The sequence below is a fragment of the Lepus europaeus genome, chromosome 17, assembly GCF_033115175.1.
Source record: "Lepus europaeus isolate LE1 chromosome 17, mLepTim1.pri, whole genome shotgun sequence".
NCBI lineage: Eukaryota > Metazoa > Chordata > Mammalia > Lagomorpha > Leporidae > Lepus > Lepus europaeus.
In genome coordinates this window covers 26,146,448-26,170,625 of record NC_084843.1, presented here as the reverse complement: position 1 = coordinate 26,170,625, position 24,178 = coordinate 26,146,448, and the positions used below count along the sequence as shown (strand labels likewise).

General features: G+C 44.6%; 1 protein-coding gene across 3 annotated transcripts in view; it reads right to left on the bottom strand.

Annotated features, from left to right (window-relative positions):
* The window catches only part of PCGF6 (polycomb group ring finger 6), a 47,008-nt gene that overhangs the window by 6,560 nt on the left and 16,270 nt on the right, over positions 1-24,178 (bottom strand). Inside the window, exons 8-10 of one of the 3 annotated variants that reach the window (XM_062214088.1) lie at positions 17,237-17,335; positions 8,880-8,966; positions 8,655-8,708 (exon numbers count right to left, since the gene is read on the bottom strand). In XM_062214088.1, the coding sequence (XP_062070072.1) occupies positions 8,700-8,708; positions 8,880-8,966; positions 17,237-17,335 (195 nt within the window). In that variant the 3' untranslated portion in view covers positions 8,655-8,699. Of the gene's footprint in view, positions 1-8,654; positions 8,709-8,879; positions 8,967-17,236; positions 17,336-24,178 lie in introns of those variants that run through there. The other 2 variants (XM_062214087.1, XM_062214089.1) reach the window with 2 other exon arrangements.

The following is a 24,178-nucleotide window of genomic DNA, read 5'->3' as shown; positions in this document are numbered from 1 at the left end:
GCTCCTGCCACCTGTGGGAAACCCAGATGGAGTTGCTGACTCCTGGCTTCGGCCTAGCAAGACCTGGCTGTTGTAGCCATTTGGGGGGTTAACTTGCAGATGGACGATCTCTCTCTCAGTTTCTGTCAAATAGTTAAAAACGAGAGAGGACTTAGACATCTTTCTATTTGTTTATAGAAGCTTTTCTATTGAGAAGTGTGAAAAGTAATTATTTTTGCAGTATAATCGGCTCAGTGATAGAATGAAATGCTGTGAAGTTTTAGTGAAAACCAGTCTTCAAGTTACTTGAGTTTGGAAGTGAAAGGTAAGTAGAAAAATCTCCTGTTGGATTAATTAAGCAACAACATAAAGATGAAGTGACATTGCATAGAGCTAGAAGAAAGAAATAATTGACATGACTTGAGCTCTTTATGCCATGTACTACATTCTAGGTACAGAAAGAACGTGTGTTATTCTTTTTTTTAAATTTTTTAAAAATTTATTTGATAGAGTTATAGACAGTGAGAGAGAGAGACAGAGAGATAGGTCTTCCTTTGCCGTTGGTTCACCCCCTCCAAATGGCCGCTACTGCTGGCGCTGCGCCGATCCAAAGCCAGGAACCAGGTGATTCCTCCTGGTCTCCTATGCAGGTGCAGGCGCCCAAGCACTTGGGCCATCCTCCACTGCACTCCTGGGCCACAGCAGAGAGCTGGACTGGAAGAGGAGCAGCCGGGACTAGAACCCAGCGCCCATATGGGATGGTGGCACCGCAGGTGGAGGATTAACCAAGTGAGCCATGATACTGGCCCGCGCTGCAGGCGGAGGTAATTGAGCCACGGCGCTGGCCCCATGTGTGTTATGTAAGCCTCATAATAACCTTTAAAAATATGAGTTTTTCTCTTTTTAACTTTCTATCTTGAAATAATCTAAGACAGAAAAGTTACAAATACAGCTACTGAGAGTTCCTATATAGGTATTGCTCAACATTCTTTTCAGAAATTTTTTCTGAAAGGCAGAGGCCATGGGGCATGTAGATAAAGAGAGAGAAGGAAAGACAGAAAGTGTTTCCTTCGTTTTGTTTCCTAGATGCTCAAAACAGCCAAGGTTGTGCTGGGATAAGCTGGAGCCTGGAACTCAATCCAAGTCTCCCAAGTAGGTGCCTAGAATCCAGTCATTTGAGCCAACACTGCTGCCAGACATATCTCCTTTTCCCTAATTGCCCCTCACTGTCACCTATCAGATTCTCCTCTTTAAAAATTTCTCTCCGACCAGAGGGGGTGTCCATCCACTCTGATGGATGCTCTCCCCCATTAGACCTAACATAATGGTGAACAACCTCCAGTGGACTTCTTGTCCCTGGCACATTGGCCCCCCGCTCACAGTCACCTTTGGGACCTGTCCAGCAGTTGCTTGAACATTTCGTTTCAGAGGCACTCCCAAGCAGCTATTGACTGGGGGCATCATTGGCCTAAGGTGTTCTTTGGGTAAAAAAGAAAAACCGACTCAATTTCAATTAAAATCTAAAAGATCTTTGGATAGTAACAATCTTGTACATGAGAATTTGGTTCAGCCATAGCTGGACATTGGATTTAAAGCAATTTCTCTCTTTTGAACCTAGAAAGATCACTGCTTTTAAAAAATATTGCTTTGTGGCCGGCACCGCGGCTCACTAGGCTAATCCTCCGCCTTGCGGCGCCGGCACACCGGGTAGTTCTAGTCCCGGTCGGGGCACCGATCCTGTCCCAGTTGCCCCTCTTCCAGGCCAGCTCTCTGCTGTGGCCAGGGAGTGCAGTGGAGGATGGCCCAAGTGCTTGGGCCCTGCACCCCATGGGAGACCAGGATTAGCACCTGGCTCCTGCCATCGGATCAGCGCGGTGCGCTGGCCGCGGCAGCCATTGGAGGGTAAACCAACGGCAAAGGAAGACCTTTCTCTCTGTCTCTCTCACTATCCACTCTGTCTGTCAAAAAAAATAAAATAAAATAAAATATTGCTTTGTAACTTACCGACCTTATTTTACAATTTGTTTTAATAGGTTTCCAATGATATAGCAGTGGGTAATCAGTAGTCCATGAAACAGCAATGGGTAATCAGTACTTGTTTTAACCCATAAGGTAGGTTTTGCAATCTCTGGTTTAATGTCACTGATTTATATCTAGAGTTTTATAAAAGGAGTAGAATTCCATATGAATGCAATTCTGTTCTTAATTCTGATAGAAGTATATATAACACCATCCTTAGGCATCCAATGTAATTGCTAAATGTAAACCGGGCAAAGGCAAATGAGATAAATGTGTCTAAATGTAAACTTTGGTACTCTTTAATATGTTTTCATAAATTGTCCACATGAAAATAGTTCAACACTGCTTGAAAGTTAACTAAGGCTGAAATTTGATATGTTATTATTATTATTTTTTTGGACAGGCAGAGTTAAACAGTGAGAGGGAGACAGAGAGAAAGGTCTTCCTTCCATTGGTTCACCCCACCAAATGGCTGCAACGGCCAGCGCACAGTGCCGATCCGAAGCCAGGAGCCAGGTGCTTTCTCCTGGTCTCCCATGCAGGTGCAGGGCCCAAGCACTTGGGCCATCCTCTACTGCACTCCCGGGCCACAGCAGAGAGCTGGCCTGGAAGAGGAGCAACTGGGACAGAATCCGGCGCCCCAACAGGGACTAGAACCCAGGGTGCTGGCGCCGCAGGCGGAAGATTAGCCTAGTGAGCCGCGGCGCTGGCCTGATATGTTATCTTATTTAGAAAATGTTGTCTTAATTTGGAGATTTCTAAAGGGTTATTTCAAAATGTAAATAAAGGAAATCAGCAGATACAAAGCAAAAGCTATTAGTCTATTTGACATAAAACTAGAATCTGATCATCTGTTGAAGCAATGAGGTTTTTGCAATGCATGTTAGTCAATATTTTAAAGTCTTAAAAATCTGTTTAAAACCTGCAGCACGTCCTTTTGATAGTTTTGTCTAATTGTTGACTGTCAGTTTTCTAGCCAGCTCCAGTAAGCTATTCTCTCTTCTCCAGTTCTGTTAAAACTGTTCCAAATTATGTGATATGATTCCATGCACTGACTCTTAAAAGAGATATGATTTGTTTGAATATATACTCATTCTAAAGCATCTGAGTAATCACTTTGTAACAATGATCAAATGTGGTCTATATTATGTCAATGATATTAAGGGATCCTATTTCAACAAGGTTATTTCAAGCTTTCTTGGCATCTTTGACAGGCATTCAAAAAATCAAAGTTCCAGCCAGCGCAATGGCTCAATAGGCTAATCCTCCACCTTGCAGCGCCAGCACACTGGGTTCTAGTCCCAGTCGGGGCACTGGATTCTGTCCTGGATGCCCCTCTTCCTGACCAGCTCTCTGCTATGGCCCGGGAAGGCAGTGGAGGATGGCCCAAGTGCTTGGGCCTTGCACCCGCATGGGAGACCAGGAGAAGCACCTGGCTCCTGGCTTTGGATCAGTGCGATGCACTGGCCACAGCACGCCGGCCGCGGCGGCCATTAGAGGGTGAACCAACAGCAAAAAGAAGATCTTTCTCTCTATCTCTCTCTCTCTCACTGTCCACTCTGCCTCTCTGCCTGTCAAAAAAAAAAAAAAAAAAGCGAAGTTCCAAATTCTTTAGACTTAGATATTTCCAGATGGGTCCCCATAAATATCAAAGGATAAGTATGTGTGTGTGCGTGCACGTGTGTGTGTGTGTAATATCAGGCTGCCATGTAAAACCTCAGAGAAAAATCTTAAAAGCAGACCATCCTGTTTTTGCATGCTCTAAGTAGGATGTTCAATGTAACTAACTAAAACTGCATGGCAGAGATATTTAGGCTTTTTGTTTTCTTTTTATTTTCTTTCAGTTTTCTGTATATGTGCTTACTGTGCTATTGTAGTGGTCGTAGGATAAAAATGCACTGGTGAAGCAACTGTAGTGCCCACAGAGGTGACTTTCCAGCTGTACATGTCATGCAGCATTTGTAGGGATGGTGCACTCTTTAAAAAATCACGGTTACTTCTCAACCGGATTTCTTTTCTTGTTTTATGTGCCAAATCCCACAGTACATTGGGATTGAATATCTGAACAATGTAGACCCATAAGAAGACTGTTCTGTCACAAACTGTAGTGCCTGAAAACATTTTTTTTTTTTTAAATTTTTGACAGGCAGAGTGGACAGAGAGAGAGAGAGACAAAGAGAAAGGTCTTCCTTTGCCGTTGGTTCACCCTCCAATGGCCGCCGCGGCCGGTGCATCTCGCTGATCCGAAGCCAGGAGCCAGGTGCTAATCCTGGTCTCCCATGGGGTGCAGGACCCAAGCACTTGGGCCATCCTCCACTGCACTCCCTGGCCACAGCAGAGAGCTGGCCTGGAAGAGGGGCAACTGGGACAGGATCGGTGCCCCGACCGGGACTAGAACCTGGTGTGCCGGCGCCGCAAGGCGGAGGATTAGCCTAGTGAGCCGCGGCGCCGGCCTGAAAACATTCTTAAGCTGATTGTCTTTAAAAAAAAAGTCTTCAAAGACAAAACAGGAATGATTATAACAAAATAATTATGGTCAAAATATCTGTGCTTCCTTGGAAATGCTGCACTCTGTATTTTCCACCTTTTAGTGCAGTATAATGAATGTGCATAGGTCAGAAGTCTTCATGTTCACTTTTTTTTTTTTTTTTTTTTTTGACAGGCAGAGTGGACAGTGAGAGAGAGAGACAGAGAGAAAGGTCTTCCTTTTGCCGTTGGTTCACCCTCCAATGGCCGCCGCGGTAGCGCGCTGCGGCCGGCGCACCGCGCTGTTCCGATGGCAGGAGCCAGGTGCTTATCCTGGTCTCCCATGGGGTGCAGAGCCCAAGTACTTGGGCCATCCTCCACTGCACTCCCTGGCCACAGCAGAGAGCTGGCCTGGAAGAGGGGCAACTGGGACTTTTTTTTTTGACAGGCAGAGTGGACAGTGAGAGAGAGAGACAGAGAGAAAGGTCTTCCTTTGCCGTTGGTTCACTCTCCAATGGCCGCCGCACCGTGCTGATCCGATGGCAGGAGCCAGGTGCTTATCCTGGTCTCCCATGGGGTGCAGGGCCCAAGCACTTGGGCCATCCTCCACTGCATTCCCTGGCCATAGCAGAGAGCTGGCCTGGAAGAGGGGCAACCGGGACAGGATCGGTGCCCCGACCGGGACTAGAACCCGGTGTGCCGGCGCCGCAAGGCGGAGGATTAGCCTAGTGAGCCGCGGCGCCGGCCCATGTTCACATTTTAAAATTAGGTAAATGACCTCATCTTTTGAGCTTGAGTTCATTTTTTAATTTTGATTTTATTTTATACAACGTGTAGACAGTCCCCTGTTCTCTGCATTTATAAGTATATACAGTATAAGTCTGCTAATTCTGTAAGTAATTTTTATAATTATGATGTAACTCTATCCTATCTTTAAAATACTTAAAAATAAAACCTTTATGTGCAAAAAAAAAAAAAAAAACCACTAAAGGATTTGGATTATATTACAGGTACTGTCAAGATATGAAGTAGTGCTAAATTTTAAGTTACGATAATGTAAAATGCTACTGATACAAATATCCAAAAGTTGAAAAGTCTAATGATCTTGTGTTACTAGATATAATGATTACCTTAATGAGAAAGACCCAGAGGCCTAAAAGGGATAAATGTTTTGTAAAATCCTACAGGTGCAGCCGGCGCCGCGGCTCACTAGGCTAATCCTCCGCCTTGCGGCGCCGGCACACCCGGTTCTAGTCCCGGTCGGGGCACCGATCCTGTCCCGGTTGCCCCTCTTCCAGGCCAGCTCTCTGTTGTGGCCAGGGAATGCAGTGGAGGATGGCCCAAGTGCTTGGGCCCTGCACCCCATGGGGACCAGGATAAGCACCTGGCTCCTTGCCATCGGATCAGCGTGGTGCGCCGGCCGCAGCGCGCCTACCGCAGCGGCCATTGGAGGGTGAACCAACGGCAAAAGGAAGACCTTTCTCTCTGTCTCTCTCTCTCACTGTCCACTCTGCCTGTCAAAAAATAAATAAATTAATTAATTAAATTAAAAAAAAGTAAAGCTCACAGGTTTGATTTGTATGAAAAGGAAATATTGAGTTTTTTTCCTTTTTACAAACTGGGTGAACTTCTACATGTGTACAACACGTGTAATCATGACCCAGATCAAGACACAGAGTATTTCTGGCACCTAAAAGACTCCCTCATGCCTGTGTGCAGTCAAGATGCTCCTCAAAACATTAACTACTGTTTCTCACATTTAAGTTCATAGATTAGTAGTGCCTATTTATGAACTTAATAAAGTGTACTCAAACAGTATATATTCTTATTCTTCAAGGTAGTTTTATCCTATAAAAGTACTGTGACACTGAATTAATGAATACTAAACTTCTGCTCCTAGAGGAGATACAGGAATAGGTTCCTAAAAGGCTTCTGGTCATTTTCATTAACTGATCAATAAACAAATTTGTTTTATGTGTACTCTGTTGAAAAACATTTAATGTGTACTGTTGATTAATTAATACTGATCATAGCCAACAGCACCATTACTCCTGCCTGAATGAAGCTTATCTAATGCAAACTCTCCAAGAAATATCACAGCCTTTTTGTAATAGACTTCAACACTCTACTGGGGGCAATTTCTTTTTTTTTTTTCTTTTTTAGGAATAAATTTTATTTTATTTTATTTTATTTATTTGACAGGTAGAGTTACAGACAGTGAGAGGAGGAGACAGAGAGAAAGGTCTTCCTTCCATTGGTTCACCCCCGAAATGGCCGCTACAGCCGGAGCTACACTGATCCAAAGCCAGGAGCCAGGTGCTTTCTCCTGGTCTCCCATGCGGGTGCAGGGCCCAAGCACTTGGGCCATCCTCCACTGCCCTCCCGGGCTACAGCAGAGAGCTGGACTGGAAGAGGAATGGGGGCAATTTCAACAGCAAAATACAAAAATGTGCAAAGCAAGGCACTAAATACATCATGAAAGGTTGAGAGCTCAAACAAGGCAGAGTTGCCTTGTTCAACCTCAGCTGGGACTATATCAAGCAACTACTTTTGACTGCTCTGTGCATTTTTGGGAATAGCCAGGAAGAGGCTATTAGCATTAATTCTGGAGGTACAACCAAAATCCATGTGTTTCATTATATCAGTTAAAAACATATCAATTTGCTTAGGTTAAGAGTTCATCAAATCGACCAGGAGGAAGCTCCTGGCTCCTGGTTTCGGATTGGCACAGTGTGCCGGCCGCAATGCGCCGGCCGTAGCAGCCACTTGGGGGGTGAACCAACGGAAAAAGGAAGACCTTTCTGTCTCTCTCTCTCTCTCACTGTCTAATTCTGCCTGTCAAAAAAAAAAAAAGTTCATCAAATCTTTGTTAGTATTTATAAGCTCCTCAGATGCATACAGTTTGTAAAAAAATTAGCACCCCAGGCTCAGGGATACATTTTTTTAAAAAGATTCATTTATTTTGTTTGAAAGGCAGAGTTAGAGAGACAGACAGAGACAGAAACTGAAACAGGAAAAACTGTCTTCCATCTGCTGAATCACTCCTCAAATGGCTGCAATGGCCAGGGCTGGGCCAGGCTAAAGCTAGCAGCCTGGAAGGACCCAGTTCTCCCATGTGGGTGGCAGGGACACAACTACTTGGACCATCTTCCTCCGCTTTCCCAGGAGCATTAGCAGGGAGCTAGAGTCAAAGTACAGCAGCTGGAACTCAAACTGGTCCTCACATGAGATGCTGGCGTGGAAGGTGGTGGCTTAACCCACTGTACCACAACACCAGTCCCAAGGCATACATCTGAATATCCTACTTTTCTCTTCATTAAAACTGTAGGTTCTATCTTGCTTTTTATTATCCTGACCGGGAGATTTTTACATTTCATTCCTACTCATATAGCAAGTCAAATAAAGCATCAACATGGATATCTTATCTTCTTTACTATTGAGCAAGAAATGGTATTTGAACCTGTAAAGCCTATTGAGTATCTACAACTTTTCCTTAAATAAGTGTCCCTCTGGGGCAGGCATTTGGTCTACTGGTTAAGGCACTTATGGCATGCCTGCCATGACACTGGAGTGCCTGGGTTCAACTCCTGGCTGTACTCCTGATTGCAGCTTTCTGATAGTGCAGACCATAAGAGACAGCAGTGATGGCCCAAATGACTGGGTTCCTGTCATGCACATGACGGACCCAAATGGAGTTCCTGACTCCCAGCTTTGGCCCTCAGGCCAGTGCAGGCATTTGGGGAGTGAACCAATGGATGAGAACTCTCTGTCTCACTGCTTCTCAAAAGACAAAGAAGTTTTCCTCTGGATATATAATCATGTACTACGTTAAGATGCACTGCATATATGATGGTGGTTTCTTAGGATTATTATATATCTTAGTTGTGCAGTAGGCTAAACCATCCAGGTTTGTGTAAGTATACTCAATGAAGATCACACAATGATGAAGTCACCTGACACTGCATTTCTCAGATAGCATCTGTCATTAAACAATGTATGATTGTACTGGCCTATTATCCTTCATGCCTCTACTGGAGTACTGGACAGAGAAAAAAGAACAAGGCCTCTAGAATCAAACTGCCTAGGAACTGAGCCCTGGCTCACCTCTAACTCAATGCAGGAAGTTACATGTCCTTTCTGTATCTCAGTCCCCTTATCTTTAAAAAGGAAGATGAAAGAATACCTACCCCAGAGTATAATTCAGAGAAATACATGGGCTACTCCAAATAAGCCACTCAGAATACCTACGCACAATAAGCATTTAATATATATTAGCTATAATTATTATTTACAGTCCAGATACTTTTTAAAAGATTGTGGGACATTTATGAAAACTTTATTGGCAACACAAAACTTTTTTTTTTCATGAAGTACGTTGTGTGTTAGGCAGAGACGTGATAATGTCTGGGCCCTACCTGCATTGCTGCTTCACCTATTGCACGTCGGATTTCCCTTAGGGTCTGATACCGTTCCAGCAGGTGATCGCCACAGATGATATCTACCTGTGGGCAAATAAGAGGATATGACATGGCTCTCCTCCTGCTTCAAAATACCATCTGAAGAAATGAAGGGGGGAAATCAACCTGTTCCCAGGTTCAATTTTGCTACTTCACTTTTAGACTGTTTTTCAAGAAAGGTTTCAAAAACTTCCACAAAAGGAAATAAGGTAGGGACCAGTGCTGTGGCATAGCAGGTGAGATCACCGTCTACAGTGCTGGCATCCCATGTAGGTGCCAGTTCAAGTCCTGGCTGCTCCACTTCCAATCTGGCTCTCTGTTGTGGCCTGGGAGGGCACTGGAGGAAGGTCCAAGTCCTTGGGCCCCTGCACCTGCATAGGAGACCCCGAGGAAGCTCGTGGCTTCAGATCAGCGCAGCTCCAGCGGTGCAGCCAGCTGGCGTGTGAACCAGCAGATGGAAGACCCCTCTCCCTCCTCCATCCCTCTCTCTGCCTCTGCTCTCTGCCTTTCAAATAAATAAATAAATAAACATTTAAAAAAAGGAAATAAGGTAAAATATAGAGATTGTCAGAAATTGGTAGATAACAGCTCAGTACAAATGATATTCAAAATGATTTCCCTGAATCTGTTAAAAAAATTCCATGACAAAATGATTTAAAAGACAATTTTGGGGCTGGCGCCACAGCTCAATAGGCTAATCCTCCGTCTTGCGGCGCCAGCACACGGGGTTCTAGTCCCGGTCAGGGCGCCGAATTCTGTCCCAGTTGCCCCTCTTCCAGGCCAGCTCTCTGCTGTGGCCCGGGAAGGCAGTGGAGGATGGCCCAGGTCCTTGGGCCCTGCACCCGCATGGGAGACTAGGAGAAGCACCTGGCTCCTGGCTTCAGATCAGTGTGGTGTGCCAGCTGCAGCACGCTGGCCATTGGAGGGTGAACCAACAGCAAAAGGAAGACCTTTCTGTCTCTCTCTCTCTCACTGTCCACTCGGCCTGTCACAAAAAAAAGAAGACAATTTTGGGGTGGGTGCTTGGCCTGGTGGTTAAGAAACTAGTTAAGGGGCTAGAGTTGTGGTGTAGCAGGTAAAGTCAACACCTGTGACCCAGCATCCATACGGGCACCCGTTCAATTCTCAGCTGCTCCACTTCCTATCCAGCTCCCACTTATGGCCTGGGAAAAGCAGATGGCTGGAGTGCTTGGGCCACAGCCAGCCACATAGGAGACCTGAAAGAAGCTCCTGACTTCAGCCTGGCCCAGCCCCGGCTGTTGCAGCCATCTGCAGAATGAACCAGTGGATGGATGATCTCTCTCTCTCTCTTTTAAACAAATAAATAAATCTTAAAAAAAAAAAAAAAAAAAAAAAGACACCAGCTACGATAACCACATTTTTTTCTGGACAGAAAGCCTGGGTTCAAGTCCTGGTTCTGCTCCTGATCCTAGTTTCCTGCTAATACACACTGCTAGGGGCAGTATAGGGTTTACAGCTAGGAGCTGGGAAATCAATGCAGGTCTGCCATGTGAGTGGCAGGAACCCAATATCTGAACTATCATCACTGCCTTCCATTGTCTGCTTTGGTGAGAAGTTGGAGTTGGGAACCACAACCTAGCACTGAACCCAGGCACTTTGATCAGGACACAGGCAACTTAATCACAAGGCTAAATGCTTGCTTCCTTCACAAATCTTAAAAATTATAATTCACGGCTAGCGCTGCGGCTCAATAGGCTAATCCTCCGCCTTGTAGCACCAGCACACCGGGTTCTAGTCCCGGTCGGGGCGCTGGATTCTGTCCTGGTTGCCCCTCTTCCAGGCCAGCTCTCTGCTGTGGCCCGGGAGAGCAGTGGAGGATGGCCCAAGTGCTTGGGTCCTGCACCCGCATGGGAGACCAGGAGGAAGCACCTGGCTCCTGCCTTCGGATCAGCGTGGTGTGCCGGCCACAGCGCGCTGGCTGCGCCGGCCATTGGAGGGTGAACCAACGGCAAAAGAAGACCTTTCTCTCTGCCTCTCTCTCACTGTCCACTCTGCCTGTCCAAAAAAAAAAAAAAAAAAAAAAAAAAAACTACAATTCACTATAACAAATTAAAAAACAGAACATATGTACTAATAAATTTTTAAAGACCATAAAATTATAGAAAGTAATTATAGAGGGACTGACACTGTGGACCAGCAGGTTAATGCCCTGGTCTGAAGTGCTGGCATCCCATATGGGTGCCGGTTCTAGTCCCAGCTGCTCCTCTTCCGATGCAGCTCTCTGCTATGGTCTAGGAAAGCAGGAGAAGATGACCCAAGTCCTTGGGCCCCTGCACCCACGTGGGAGACCCGGAAGAAGCTCCTGGCTCCTGGTTTCGGATCGGTGTAGCTCCAGCGGTTGCAGCCAATTGGGGAGTGAACCATCGGATGCAAGACCTCTCTGCCTCTCCTCTCTTTAACTCTGACTTTCAAGTAAATAAATAAATCTTTAAAAAAAAAAAGAAGAAGAAAAAGAAAAAAAATATGTGGAAAGTAGAAATGGTAACTCCTCTCATACTTCATACAGTCCCAACCCAGAGGTTGGCCAGTGACTAACAGTTTGATGTGTAGGATCCCAGATGGCCTAAGTGTATGAAGTTTTTCATTATTCATTTTTGTTTTTATAAAAATGGGATCATGCCATACATCTTGTTTTATAAACTCTTTCTAAAGCCACCAAAACCTTAATGAATCATGGACACCTTTTGGAATATATATATAACAGCTATACAGTGTTCCTTTGCATATCCATACTGATTTCTAAAAGCTACCTGACCATAAATATTTGATAAATTATTGCATCCAAACAGAAAGTCAGTTCTTTGTTTTGCAGGTCCCCAAGATGACCCACGTTTGGTAATTTTCTGGGAGTCACAGGGCTCAGCATAGTCCAGCTGTGATTTATTAGTGATACAGCAAGGATACACTGCCAAATCAGGAAGACACAGATGAACCCAAGCACAGACTTCCTAGGCTTTCCCCTCCCAGTCCAGGAGGTGAAAATGCAGCCCACATATAGTGTTTCTACACAGGGAACCTACTGGGGGATCAGAGTTTGGGGTTTTCATTGAGGGTGATCACGCTGACATTTTCAGCCTAGCAACTTCCAAATTCCAGACACACACAAGGACAGCAGGTATTCATAGAGTCACTGTGTACAGTACAAATACAGTGAATTATCAATAAGAAACTGCAATTTAGCATAAGAAACTTGTTGCAAGCCAAGTTTATGTTGATAGCCAAAAGCCAACCTTGTAAGCAAGCCCTCCTACGAGCAGTAGCCTCAAGCTGGCTAGGTTAACTCTTATAAGCCACACTGGCTTATTCCTCTTTATTCAGATATATTCCTTTCTTTGTTAATAAGTTGCTTTTTTCGCTTTCTGGCAAATTCCTATCCATTTTTCAAATCCATCCACAGTTGACTCAGTCACTCGTGAGATCTCTATTGTTGCATTCATCACATCCTACTGTTGATTAGTTGTTTACTTAGCCATCTTTCCCACAAACCTCCCAGTTCCTGATGGCATGAATTTTGTCTCATCTTTTACTACTAAGGCCACATCCATAAATGCTCAATTTAGAATCAACAGATAGTAATTTAATGAAAGGTTTAAGGTCATATAATAAGTCTCTATTATTAATAATTTAAAAAGAACATATCATGGGGCCAGTGCTGTGGCGCAGCAAGTAAAGCTGCTGCATGCAGTGCTGGCATCCCACATGGGTGCAAATTCGAGTCCCAGCTGCTCTACTTCCGATCCAGCTCTCTGCTATGGCCTGGGAAAGCAGTATAAGATGGCCCAAATGCTTGGGCCCCTGTACCTGTGTGGGAGACCTGGAAGAAGCTCCTGGCTTCAGATCAGCTCAACTCCAGCCATTGCGGCCATCTGGGGAGTGAACCAGCAGATGGAAGACTTCTCTCTGCCTCTGCCTCTCTGTAACTGCCTTTCAAAAAAACCCTATCGATATAGGCTTTTAAATACAGAGTTAGTATGGTAGAATTAACAAGAAAATACAATTATTATCTTTTATGTAAAGTATATTTAGTGATCAATATAATATAATTTTCGAAGTTTCATTTTAAAAGCAAAATAAGATCTGAATAACATGATACACAAAGGAAAGTAACAGCGCTAACTATTTATAAAACCTAATATAGGGGGCCGGCGCCGTGGCTCAACAGGCTAATCCTCCGCCTTGCGGCACCGGCACACCGGGTTCTAGTCCCGGTCGGGGTACCGGATTCTGTCCCGGTTGCCCTTCTTCCAGGCCAGCTCTCTGCTATGGCCAGGGAGTGCAGTGGAGGATGGCCCAAGTGCTTGGGCCCTGCACCCCATGGGAGACCAGGAGAAACACCTGGCTCCTGGCTTCGGATCAGCATGGTGCGCCGGCTGCAGCGCGCTGGCCGTGGCGGCCATTGGAGGGTGAACCAACGGCAAAAGGAAGACCTTTCTCTCTGTCTCTCTCTCTCACTATCCACTCTGCCTGTCAAAAAAACAAAAAACAAACAAAAAAAAACCTGGTATAGGAAAAATGATCAATCAGCTAAAAACAACACTAAAACAAACCTGGTAATCCAAAGACACAGGAGTCTATGTAAAAGAAATCTATTTGGGTATTTATGATCTCTGAATTTTAAATCAACGTAAATCTCTCTTAAAAACACACAACCTGGGGGCCATGTGTGGTGCAGTGGGTTAAGCCGCCACCTTCAACAACAGCAACCTGTTATTGGGCCAGTTTGAGTCCCGGCTGCTCCACTTCCAGTCCAGCTCCCTGAGAATGCACCTGGGAAGGCAACAGAAGATGGCCCAGGTCCTTGGGCCCTTAAACCCATGTGGGAGCCCCAAATGGAGTTCCCAGCTCATGGCTTTGGCCTAGCACAGCTCCGGCTGTTGTGGCCATTTGGAGAGTGGACAGCGAAGGGAAGAGTGGGCAGTAAAAGGAAGATCTCTCTTTGTCTCTTCCTCTCCCCAATGCTACCTTTCAAATAAATAAATATATCTTTTTTTTCCTTAAAAAGATTGAGAGGAGAGTTACAGAGAGAGATGGAGAGGAAGAGAGAGAGAGGCCATCCATCCGCAGGTTCAGGCAGGAGCCACGAGCCTCTTCAGGGTCTCCCATCTGGGTACAGGGATGCAAGCACTTAGGCCATCTGCCACTGCCTTCCCTGGCCATTAGCAGAGAGCTATATCTGAAGTAGAGCAGCAGGAACTCGAACCTGCGCCCATTTGGTGCAGGCAGAGGCTTAACCTACTATGCCACAGCGCCAGGCCCCAATAAATACATTTCTAAAAAACAAACTACAAACCACATGACCTGTATTTAAATCTTCAGAACTGTCTTCCTATTCTGATCTGTCATAAATAAACTTGAGGTAGTTTATCACGTAACAAACCCCTGATAATTGTTTACAAGTGCTAGTAAATAACCATATATGAAGGTCAGAGATCTGTGAAAAAAACACATTTTTCCTACCTGGGACTAGCTGGTTTAAAGACAGGCTTAAGTGACTGAGGGACAACAAGACTTTTATTCTGATTTCTGGATAATCTATTCAATATCTGATCCATAGGAATAACTCAATTATTTACTGTCTCTGGAATTTAGAAAGTATAAACAATCTTAGTCATAAATTAAGAGGTCTGCAAAGTTAAAAATTCTGTTCTATTACTTCAACATTTTTGTGAAATAGTAATTCATGGATGTCACTAGTTTTACAGCTGAGTAGGAAAGGAATATTTAGAGAGCTAAGAGCTGATAATTAAAAGTCAAAACAAAATTTCTATCATATACTTCAAAATACTAGACTCCTGCTACACCATGAAGTAAAAGAAAACATATTTTTCCACAATAAAATCAATTCACAAGAGATCTACTGTACAACACAGTAACTTGTTAAAAACAATGACTACTGTATTCCTTAAAATTGCTAAGGTAGAAATTTTTTTAAGTGTTCCAGCACAAAAAATAAGCACATGAGGTAATATTAAGCTAATTACCTCATTTTAGCCATTCTACAACATATACATATTTTAAAACATGTCATACATAATGAATATATATACATATATAATTATTGTTAATTAAAAGAAAATAAATTAGGAGAAAAAGAATCCCTAAAATGAAAAAGAACTTTGATGACCAAATATCTTCAATCACCAAATACCACATTTACAAGTGGGAATTGTGCTTAGATAAAAATCTAGCCAAGGGGCTGGTGCTGTGGTGCACTGGGTTAAAGCCCTGTCCTGCAGTGCTGGCATTCCATATGGGTGCCAGTTCAAGTCCTGGCCGCTCCACTTCCAATCGAAAGCACTGGAGGGTGGCCCAAGTCCCTGGCCCTTTGCAACTACATGGGAGACCCGGAAGAAGCTCCTGGCTCCTGGCTTCAGATCAGCTCAGCTCTGGTCATTGCAGCAATTTGGGGAGTGAACCAGTGGTTAGAAGACCTCCCTCTCTCTCTCCGTCTCTGTGTCTACCTCTCTCTGTAGCTCTTTCAAATAAATAAAATAAGTCCTTAAAAAAAAATCTAGCCAAGAGGAAGTATTCTATAACCCAAAGAGGGGTCCCATCCCTGGATATCACTTCTTAGTTATTCTATACACAAAATGTAAGTCTTATGGCTTCTGTTGTAAAAATAAGAGACTGCTGGGGCCAGCGCTGTGGCACAGAGGGTTAAAGCCCCAGCCTGCAGCACCAGCATCCCATGTGGGTGCCAGTTTGAGTCTTGGCTGCTGGACTTTTCATCCAGCTCCCTGCTAATGTGCCTGAGAAAGCAGTGGAGGATGGCCCAAGTCCTTGGGGTCCTGCACCTAAGTGAGAGACCAGAAATAAGCTCCTACCTCATTTTTGGATTGGCTCAGCTCCAGCTGTTGCGACCATTTTGGGAGTGAACCAGTGGATGGAAGACCTCTCTCTCTGTCACTCTTTCAAATAAATAGAATAAAATAAATCTTTAAAAAAAAAATAAGAGATGTTATGGAATCACTCAAAATTCTTCACCCAGGAGTCCCTAACAACCATCTTTTTTTTTTTTGACAGGCAGAGTGGACAGTGAGAGAGAGACAGAGAAAGGTCTTCCTTTTGCCGTTGGTTCACCCTCCAACGGCCGCCGCGGTAGGCGCGCTACGGCCGGCGCACCGCGCTGATCCGATGGCAGGAGCCAGGTGCTTATCCTGGTCTCCCATGGGGTGCAGGGCCCAAGCACTTGGGTCATCCTCCACTGCACTCCCTGGCCATAGCAGAGAGCTGGCCTGGAAGAGGGGCACCGGAACAGGATCGGTGCCCCGACCGCAATTAGAACCCGGTGTGCCGGCACCGCAAGGCGGAGGATTAGCCTAGTGAGCCGCGGTGCCGGCCCATCTTTTTTTTTTTTAAAGATTTATTTCATTTATTTGAAAGTCAGAGTTGCACAGAGAGAGAAGGAGAGGCAGAGAGAGAGGTCTTCCATCCGCTGGTTCACTCCCCAATTGGTCACAATGGCCAGAGCTGCGCTGATTAGAGGCAGGAGCCAGGAGCTTCTTCCAGGTCTCCCACATGGGTGCAGGGTCCCAAGCACTTGGGCCATCTTGTGCTGCTTTCTCAGGCCATAGCAGAGAGCTGGATCGGAAGTGGAGAAGCCAGGACTAGAACTGGTGCCCATATGGGATGCCAGTACTTCAGGCAGTGGCTTTACCGGCCAGGCCACAGTGCCAGCCCCACAACCATCTGTTTCTAACAGAAACCTTATCAGTAACTTCAAGTATGCCATGGTTATAAGGTAACTTAATGAGTTATTTCTAGTTTTCAGCTGGCATGAGATATGGCCAGACTATGTCAAGCTCAGTAACAGAAGCCATATTTAATTGGGTTTAACATATAGTATTAGCAGACAATGGTATGAAAAAACAGCAAAGTTTCAGTTATTGTTTTAACATATCTATTAATTTAGCCAACAGCAAATAGAGTATTTTAGATGTACAAATTCTGTGAAATTTTACATGTGGTGGAGAGATACAAAATCTCCTTTTAATAAAAAAGCAAAGCTATATAAATATGCATTTTCACTGGATCCACATAACCAGAATTGTGAGCATATTTACACTTCAATGTTCAACAATATATGAAGTATGAGGTTTCCATCCTACAGCAAAATATTACAGCTAGAATAAGGAATCTTTTCAAATTCTTAAAACACCAATAGGGTCTATGTTAGATATTTCACTTTCTAAGGGTCTTCACATTGCTTGTTGTATTTGGCCAACTGACAAATGCCAAGAACAGCAAAGGTAATCTCACAACTTCATCTGTCCGTTTACATACATGTACTGTACCTGGCAAGCTGGATCAAGACCCATTTTTCTTCTGAGGAATTTTTCTACATGCCCAATAGTTGCTTCTCCTGAAACTCGGACAAACTTCTTTTCCAGTGGCTACAAAATAAATAGACAAAACCATTTTCAGATTGTATGTGTGTATGTATATATAAAAATATATATAAATGTGTAAGCCTTTAAGTAAATTTTATATCAAAGTGATTTAGTGGACTCTGGAAAGTAAATATAAAATCTGAGTTAATTTACACATCAAAGATAAAAGAGGGGCCACTGCTGTGGCATAGCGGGTACAACCACTGCCTGCGGTGCCGGCTTCCCATATGGGCGCCAGTTCCATACCTGGCTGCTCCACTTCCTGCTCCACTTCCAATCCAGCTCTCTGCTATGGCCTGGGAAGGCAGTGGAAGATGGCCCAAGGCCTTTGGCCCCTGCACCCACGTGGAAGACTCAGAAGAAACTCCTGGCTCCTGGCTTTGAATCAATGCAGCTCTGACCATTGTGGCCACCTAGGGAGTGTAACAACGAATCGACGACCTCTCTCTGCCTCTTCTTCTCTGTGTAACTCTTTCAAATAAATAAATAAATCTTTAAAATAAATAAGATAAAAGAATTTGGGTCCAGTGCTGTGGCACAGCGGGTTAAAAAGCCCTGGCCTTAAGTGCCGGCATCCCATAGGGGTGCCAGTTCAAGTCCCGGCTGCTCCTCTTCCGATCCAGCTCTCTGCTTTGGCCTGGGAAAGCAGTAGAAGATGGCCCAAGTCCTTGGGCCCCTGCACCTGCCTGGGAGACCCGGAAGAAGCTCCTGGCTGCTGGCTTCAGATCGGCGCAGCTCCAGCCCTTGCGGCCATCTGGAGAGTGAGCCAGCGAATGGAAGACCTCTCTCTCTGTCTACTTAGCTTCCTTTCTCTGAAATATAAGTCAACAACTTTTTTTTTTTTAGTAGAAAGGTTTATAGGTTTCTTTTAGCATCTTATCAAAAATAAAACTGAGTAAAATTTATCCATTTTAAGTATGGAAATTACACTTTAAAGACAGTGGTTTTAAGGCCAGCACCACGGCTCACTTGGCTAATCCTCCGCCTGTGGAGCTGGCACCCTGGGTTCTAGTCCTGATTGGGGCACTGGATTCTGTCCCAGTTGCTCCTCTTCCAGTCCAGCTCTCTGCTGTGGCCCGGGAAGCAGTGGAGGATGGCCCAAATGCTTGGGCCCTGCACCAGCATGGGAGACCAGGAGGAAGTGCTGGCTCCTGGCTTCATATCGGCGCGGCACACAGGCTGTAGTGACCATTTTGGGGGATGAACCAACAGAGAGGAGGACCTTTCTCTCTGTCTCTCTCACACTGTCTAACTCTGCCTATATATGATAAAAAAAAAAAAAAGACAGTGGTTTTAAAACACCAGTGACCACTAGAAAGAACTGGGACTCATTAGAGAAATGACTGATGCTGTGTCTGGGGCAAGAGATGTCCAGGCGGGGCCATGATGTGGCTCAGCGAATGGATCAGCACAGCTCCAGCCATTGCGGCCAACTGGAGAGTGAACCAGGAGATGGAAGACCCCTCTCTCTCTCTTTCTGCCTCTCCTTCTTTCTGCATGTAACTCTGACTTTCAAATAAATAAATCTTAAAAAAAAAAAAAAACCTATGAGAATAACAAAGAACTCCATATATACTCAGCCCTTCTTATCCACTGGTATCACAAGAAATAAAGGTTGGAAAATTGCATATAAATACATACAGACTCTCCTTGTCATTATTTCCTAAAAAATACATTATAGCAACTACTTACACAGCATTTGATTAGTACTTTATTTTAAAAATCTTCTGTCTACTGGCTGCAATGGCCAGGCCAAAGTCAGGAGCCTGGAGCTTCACCCAGTATCTCCCATGTGGGTGCAGGGGCCTAACTAAGCACTTTGGTTATCTTCTGCTGCTTCCCCAGGTGTATTAGCTTGGAGCTCGATAGGAAGTGGAGCAGCCTGGACTTGAACTGGAGCCCGTATGGGATGCTGGCATTGTATGTGGCAGTTTAACCTATTATGCCACAATGCCAGCCCCTGCATTAGACTTAAAAAAAAAAAAAAGTACTTATTTTATTTACTTGAAAGGCACAGGGACAAAGCAAAACAGATATCTTCCATCTGTTGATTCATTCCCCAAATGGCCACAATACCCAGGACTGGGCCAGGCCACAGTGAGAGGCCAGGATCTCAATCCAGATCTCTCATGTGGGTGGCAGGGACCCAACTACTTGAGCACTAACCTGTTGCTTCCCAGAGTGTGCATTACCAGGAACTCTGATGTGGAATACAGAGGTCCCAAGTGCACCACTTAACCACTGCACTAAATGCCTGCTTCACATTTACACTGTATTATGTATTGTAAATAACCCAGCAATGATTTAAAGTATATGTGAGGAGGTACATAAGTTATATACAAGTACTCTGTCATTTCATTTAAGAATTTAGTTCTGCAGATTTTGGTACCCATGTAGGGAAGGGGAGTCCTGCAACTATTCTTCACCCCAGACACTGAGGGACTCATGTACTTATCCTTGAGCTTTTTTTTTTTTAAAAAAAAAAAAAAACAGGCAGAGTTAGACAGTGAGAGAGAGAGAGAGAGAGAGAGAGAGAGAGAGAGAGAGAAAGGTCTTCCTTCCGTTGGTTCACCCCCCCAAATGGCTGCAACGGCCAGCGCACTGCACCGATCCAAAGCCAGAAGCCAGGTGCCCCCTCCCAGTCTCCCATGCGGGTGCAGGGCTCAAGGACTTGGGCCATCCTCCACTGCACTCCCGGGTCACAGCAGAGAGCTGGACTGGAAGAGGAGCAACCGGGACAGAATCCGGCGCCCCAACTGGGACTAGAACCCGGGGTGCCGGCGCTGCAGGCAGAGGATTAGCCAAGTGAGCCATGGCGTCAGCCTTCCTTGAGCTTTAACAACTCAGGCCCATCTTATTTCAGATCTACTAACCTATTTCTCATCCCAACTATTTCCTGCCCACTTCCCAGATATATCTAATATATCTCTTCTATAAATCTCAGATATATCACTTCTATCAATACTTCAGTACGTATCCTCTTGTTTTTTTAAAGACTTATTTATTTGAAAGACAGAGCCATAGAGAGGCAGAGGCAGAGGCAGAGAGAAAGGGAGAGGGGGTCCTCTATTCGCTGGTTCACTCCCCAGATGGCTGCAATGGCTGGAGCTGCGCCAATCCAAACCTGGGAGCCAGGAGCTTCTTCCGGATCTCCCAGGCGGGTGCAGGGGCCCAAGGACTTGGGCCATCTTCCAGTGCCCTCCCAGGCCACAGCAGAGAGCCAGGTCAGAAGTAGAAAAGCTGGGACTCGAACTGGTGCCTGCATGGGATGCTGGCACTACAGGCAACAGCTTTACCTGCTACGCCATAATGCCAGCCCCTCAGTATATATTTTCAACCTTTTTTCTTTAAAAAAAAAAAAAAAACACAGGATAGTATCACTGATGTTAAAATTCTTTGACATGAGAAAATATCTAGTAAATAGTCAAATTTCACAATCTGTCTCAATTATTTTTATCCAATAGAAAGTGTCTACCGGCTGACACCACGGCTCACTAGGCTAATCTTCCACCTACAGCGCCGGCACCGCGGGTTCTAGTCCCAGTTGGGGCACCGGATTCTGTCCCGGTTGCTCCTCTTCCAGTCCAGCTCTCTGCTGGGGCCCGGGAGTGCAGTGAAGGATGGCCCAGGTCCTTGGGCCCTGCACCCACATAGGAGACCAGGAGGAAGCACCTGGCTCTTGGCTTCGGATCAGCGCAGTGCGCTGGCCGCAGTAGCCATTTGGGGGGTGAACCAAGGGAAAAGGAAGACCTTTCTCTTTCACTGTCTAACTCTGCCTGTCAAAAAAAAGGAAAGTGTCTACCATTTTTTAAGGCTGTCATTACTGAGAGAATAAAAATAAAACAATTTTATAAGAAATATAACCAAGGAAGGACATAAATTAAGATCCTAATCTGGGACCAACATCCCATATGGGCACCAGCTCGTGTCTCTGCTGCTCTACTTCCAATCCAGTTACCTGCTAATACACCTGGGAAAGCAGCAAAAAGATGGCCCAACTCTTTGGGCCCCTGCACCCACCAGGGAGACCTGGATGATACCCCTGGCTGATACAGCCATTTGGAGGGTGAATACGTTATTGAGCTACGATTCAGTATTTAGTTTCAGAATAGTTCTATCAACCCCCTAAAAAACTCAGACCAATTAAGTCTCCCTATTTTGCTTCTCCCATGAGCCCATGAAAACCATTAGCCTACTTCCTGCTCCTTCCATGCGGGAGCCAGCATTGCGGCGCAGCAGGTTAAGCCTGTACCTGTGATATATTAGAGCAGCAGCTGCCCCACTTCTGGTCCAGCTCTGTGCTAACATACCTGAGAAGGCAGCAAAAGAAGGTCCAAATCTTTCAACCCCTGCCATCCACTTTGAGATCCAGATGGAGTTCCTGGTTCCTGGCATCTGCCTGGCCAGCCTAACCATCAAAGCCATTTGGGGAGTGAACCAACAGATCGAAAATCTTTTTCTGCTACTCTGCTTTTCAAATGAATACATTTTTTTTTTAAGGTGTATTTATTTGAAAGGCAGAGTTACAGAGAGAAAGAGAGAGAGAGATTTTCCATCTGCTCGTTCACTCCCAAATGGCCACAATGAATAGAGCTGCACCAATTGGAAGCCAGGAGTTTCTTCTGGGTCTCCTACATGGGAACAAGGGCCCAAGGATCTGGGCCTTCTTCTGCTGCTTTCCCAGACCATAGCAGAGAGCTGAATGAGAAGTGGACCAGTCAAGATTTGAAGTGGCACCTATATGGGATGCCGGCACCACAGGCGGGGCTTTACACTGCTGTGCCACAGCGCTGGCCCCCAAATAAATAAATCTTTAAAAAAAAAAAGACTTCTCCGGGCCACAGTGGGTTGATGCCCTGGCCTGAAGCGCCAGTATCCCATATGGGTGCCGGTTTGAGTCCGGGCTGCTCCTCTTGTGCAGTGGAATATGGCCCAAGTCCTCGGGACCCTGCACCCACGTGGGAGACCTGGAAGAAGCTCCTGGCTTCTGGCTTCGGATCAGCGCAACTCCGGCCGGCCATTGCGGCCATCTGGGGAGTGAACCATCGGATGGAAGACGTTTCTCTCTCTCTGCCTCTCCTCTCTCTGTGTACCTCTGACTTTCAAATAAATAAATAAATCTTTAAAAAAAAAAAAAAAGACTTCTCTGTGCTGGATATTTCATAAAAATGGAATCACATGACACATGGATGGCCTTTTATGACTGGCTCCTTTCATGCAGCATATTGCTTTTAAGATTCATCTCCAAGTTGCTGCCAAGTACAAGAGACCTTCAAAATTTTTTTCAAAGTATTTTGAAATCCATGTATATTTTTCGTAATACACATTTTATATGCATAATGAATAAAATTTACACCAAAATAAACTCTTTTAATCCCATAAACCTTCTGAAGTACCCTTGTTAGCAGTATTTCATTCCTTTCCACTGTCAAATAATATTCCATTATGGGGATATACTATTTGGCTTAATAGCTTTTTGCATTGCTTCTAATTTGGAGATACGATCTAAAAAAAAAAAAACTCTTATAGTTTATTTGTCAATCAAATCTAAATAAGTTTCATACACAGTAATTAGTTAATATGAGCACCTTTGATCAAGGGGTTCAATCTACAGGAACCTCTTTCCCCTTTACCTGCTAGAAAAACAGAATTGCTTGCTCTATAGTTTTCCAATATCTAGATTTGGCTTTTCCATAGTCCTACAATGTCATTAACATGTTGTTTTGTCTCCTGTATTTTCTGTAAATCAGTAAGTATATCTGGAAGCATCATCATCTTCATGCTTGTTTTGGCAAGAGCCTTCAAGGTGGCATTGTCACCATGTGTTTTTTGAGTATTTGGATCAGAACTACATAAACTCTTGGTGCACATACGCTATCATGGAAGCAGCAAGCTAATACTCTAAGGTATTTCCTAGTTATTTCTTCTTGAGGCTTTTAAAGTCTCTTGACTTTTCTGCCTAGTATCAGACATATGTCTTCAAAAAACACCTGGAGTTGTAATCCTTGTGCTTGCACCATATAAAATCATGTGCTGGGACAGGTGTTGTGGCACAGCAGGTTAAGCCTTCGTTCAAGACACCCCCATATCGGAGTGCCAGTTTGAGTTCCAAGTGTTCTACGTCCATCTAACTTCCTGCTAATGTGTCCTGGGAGGCAGCAGATGATGGCCCAAGAGCTTGGGTCCCTGCTTCCCAAGTGGGAGACTCAGACATAGTTCCAGGCTATTGGCTTTGACCTGGCCCAGCCCTGACTGTTGCAGACATTTGGGAAGTAAACCAGCAGATGAAAGAACCAACCTCTCCATATCTACCCCCATCTTTCAAGTAAATGAAACAAAAATACTTTTTGACCATTTTCCCACCAGAATGCTATGAAGTTAATCACCATTAGTTTCTTATTTTACAAATAAGAGGTTCACCATTTCCAAAAATTATCGCTACTGAACACTGCCTTCCCTTTATCACACCGATCTCTGAAACATAGCTCTAAGACACTTCAGCCAAAAAAATACCTACCTATTCCTGTACTTTAATTATTCTTTACCCAAAATGCTTGGGATCAAAAGTAATTCAGATTTCAGAATTAGTTTACCAGTCTCAAAAAGCTTCAGATTTTGGAGCATGCTGGATTTTGAATTTTCAGATTAGGGATGGCTAATCTGTATAGACTGTGACTTTGATCAAAGTCACCTGTTCCTTTTATATTTACAATCACAATTAATTAAACAACCCAACTTACCCCTTTAAAAAAGTTTGCTTTTTCCTGAATGATTTCTGTAGCAGCAGCACTGTATACAGTGGCACATGTGACTTCAGAGCCCTTAAGACAACTCTGAACTTAAGTC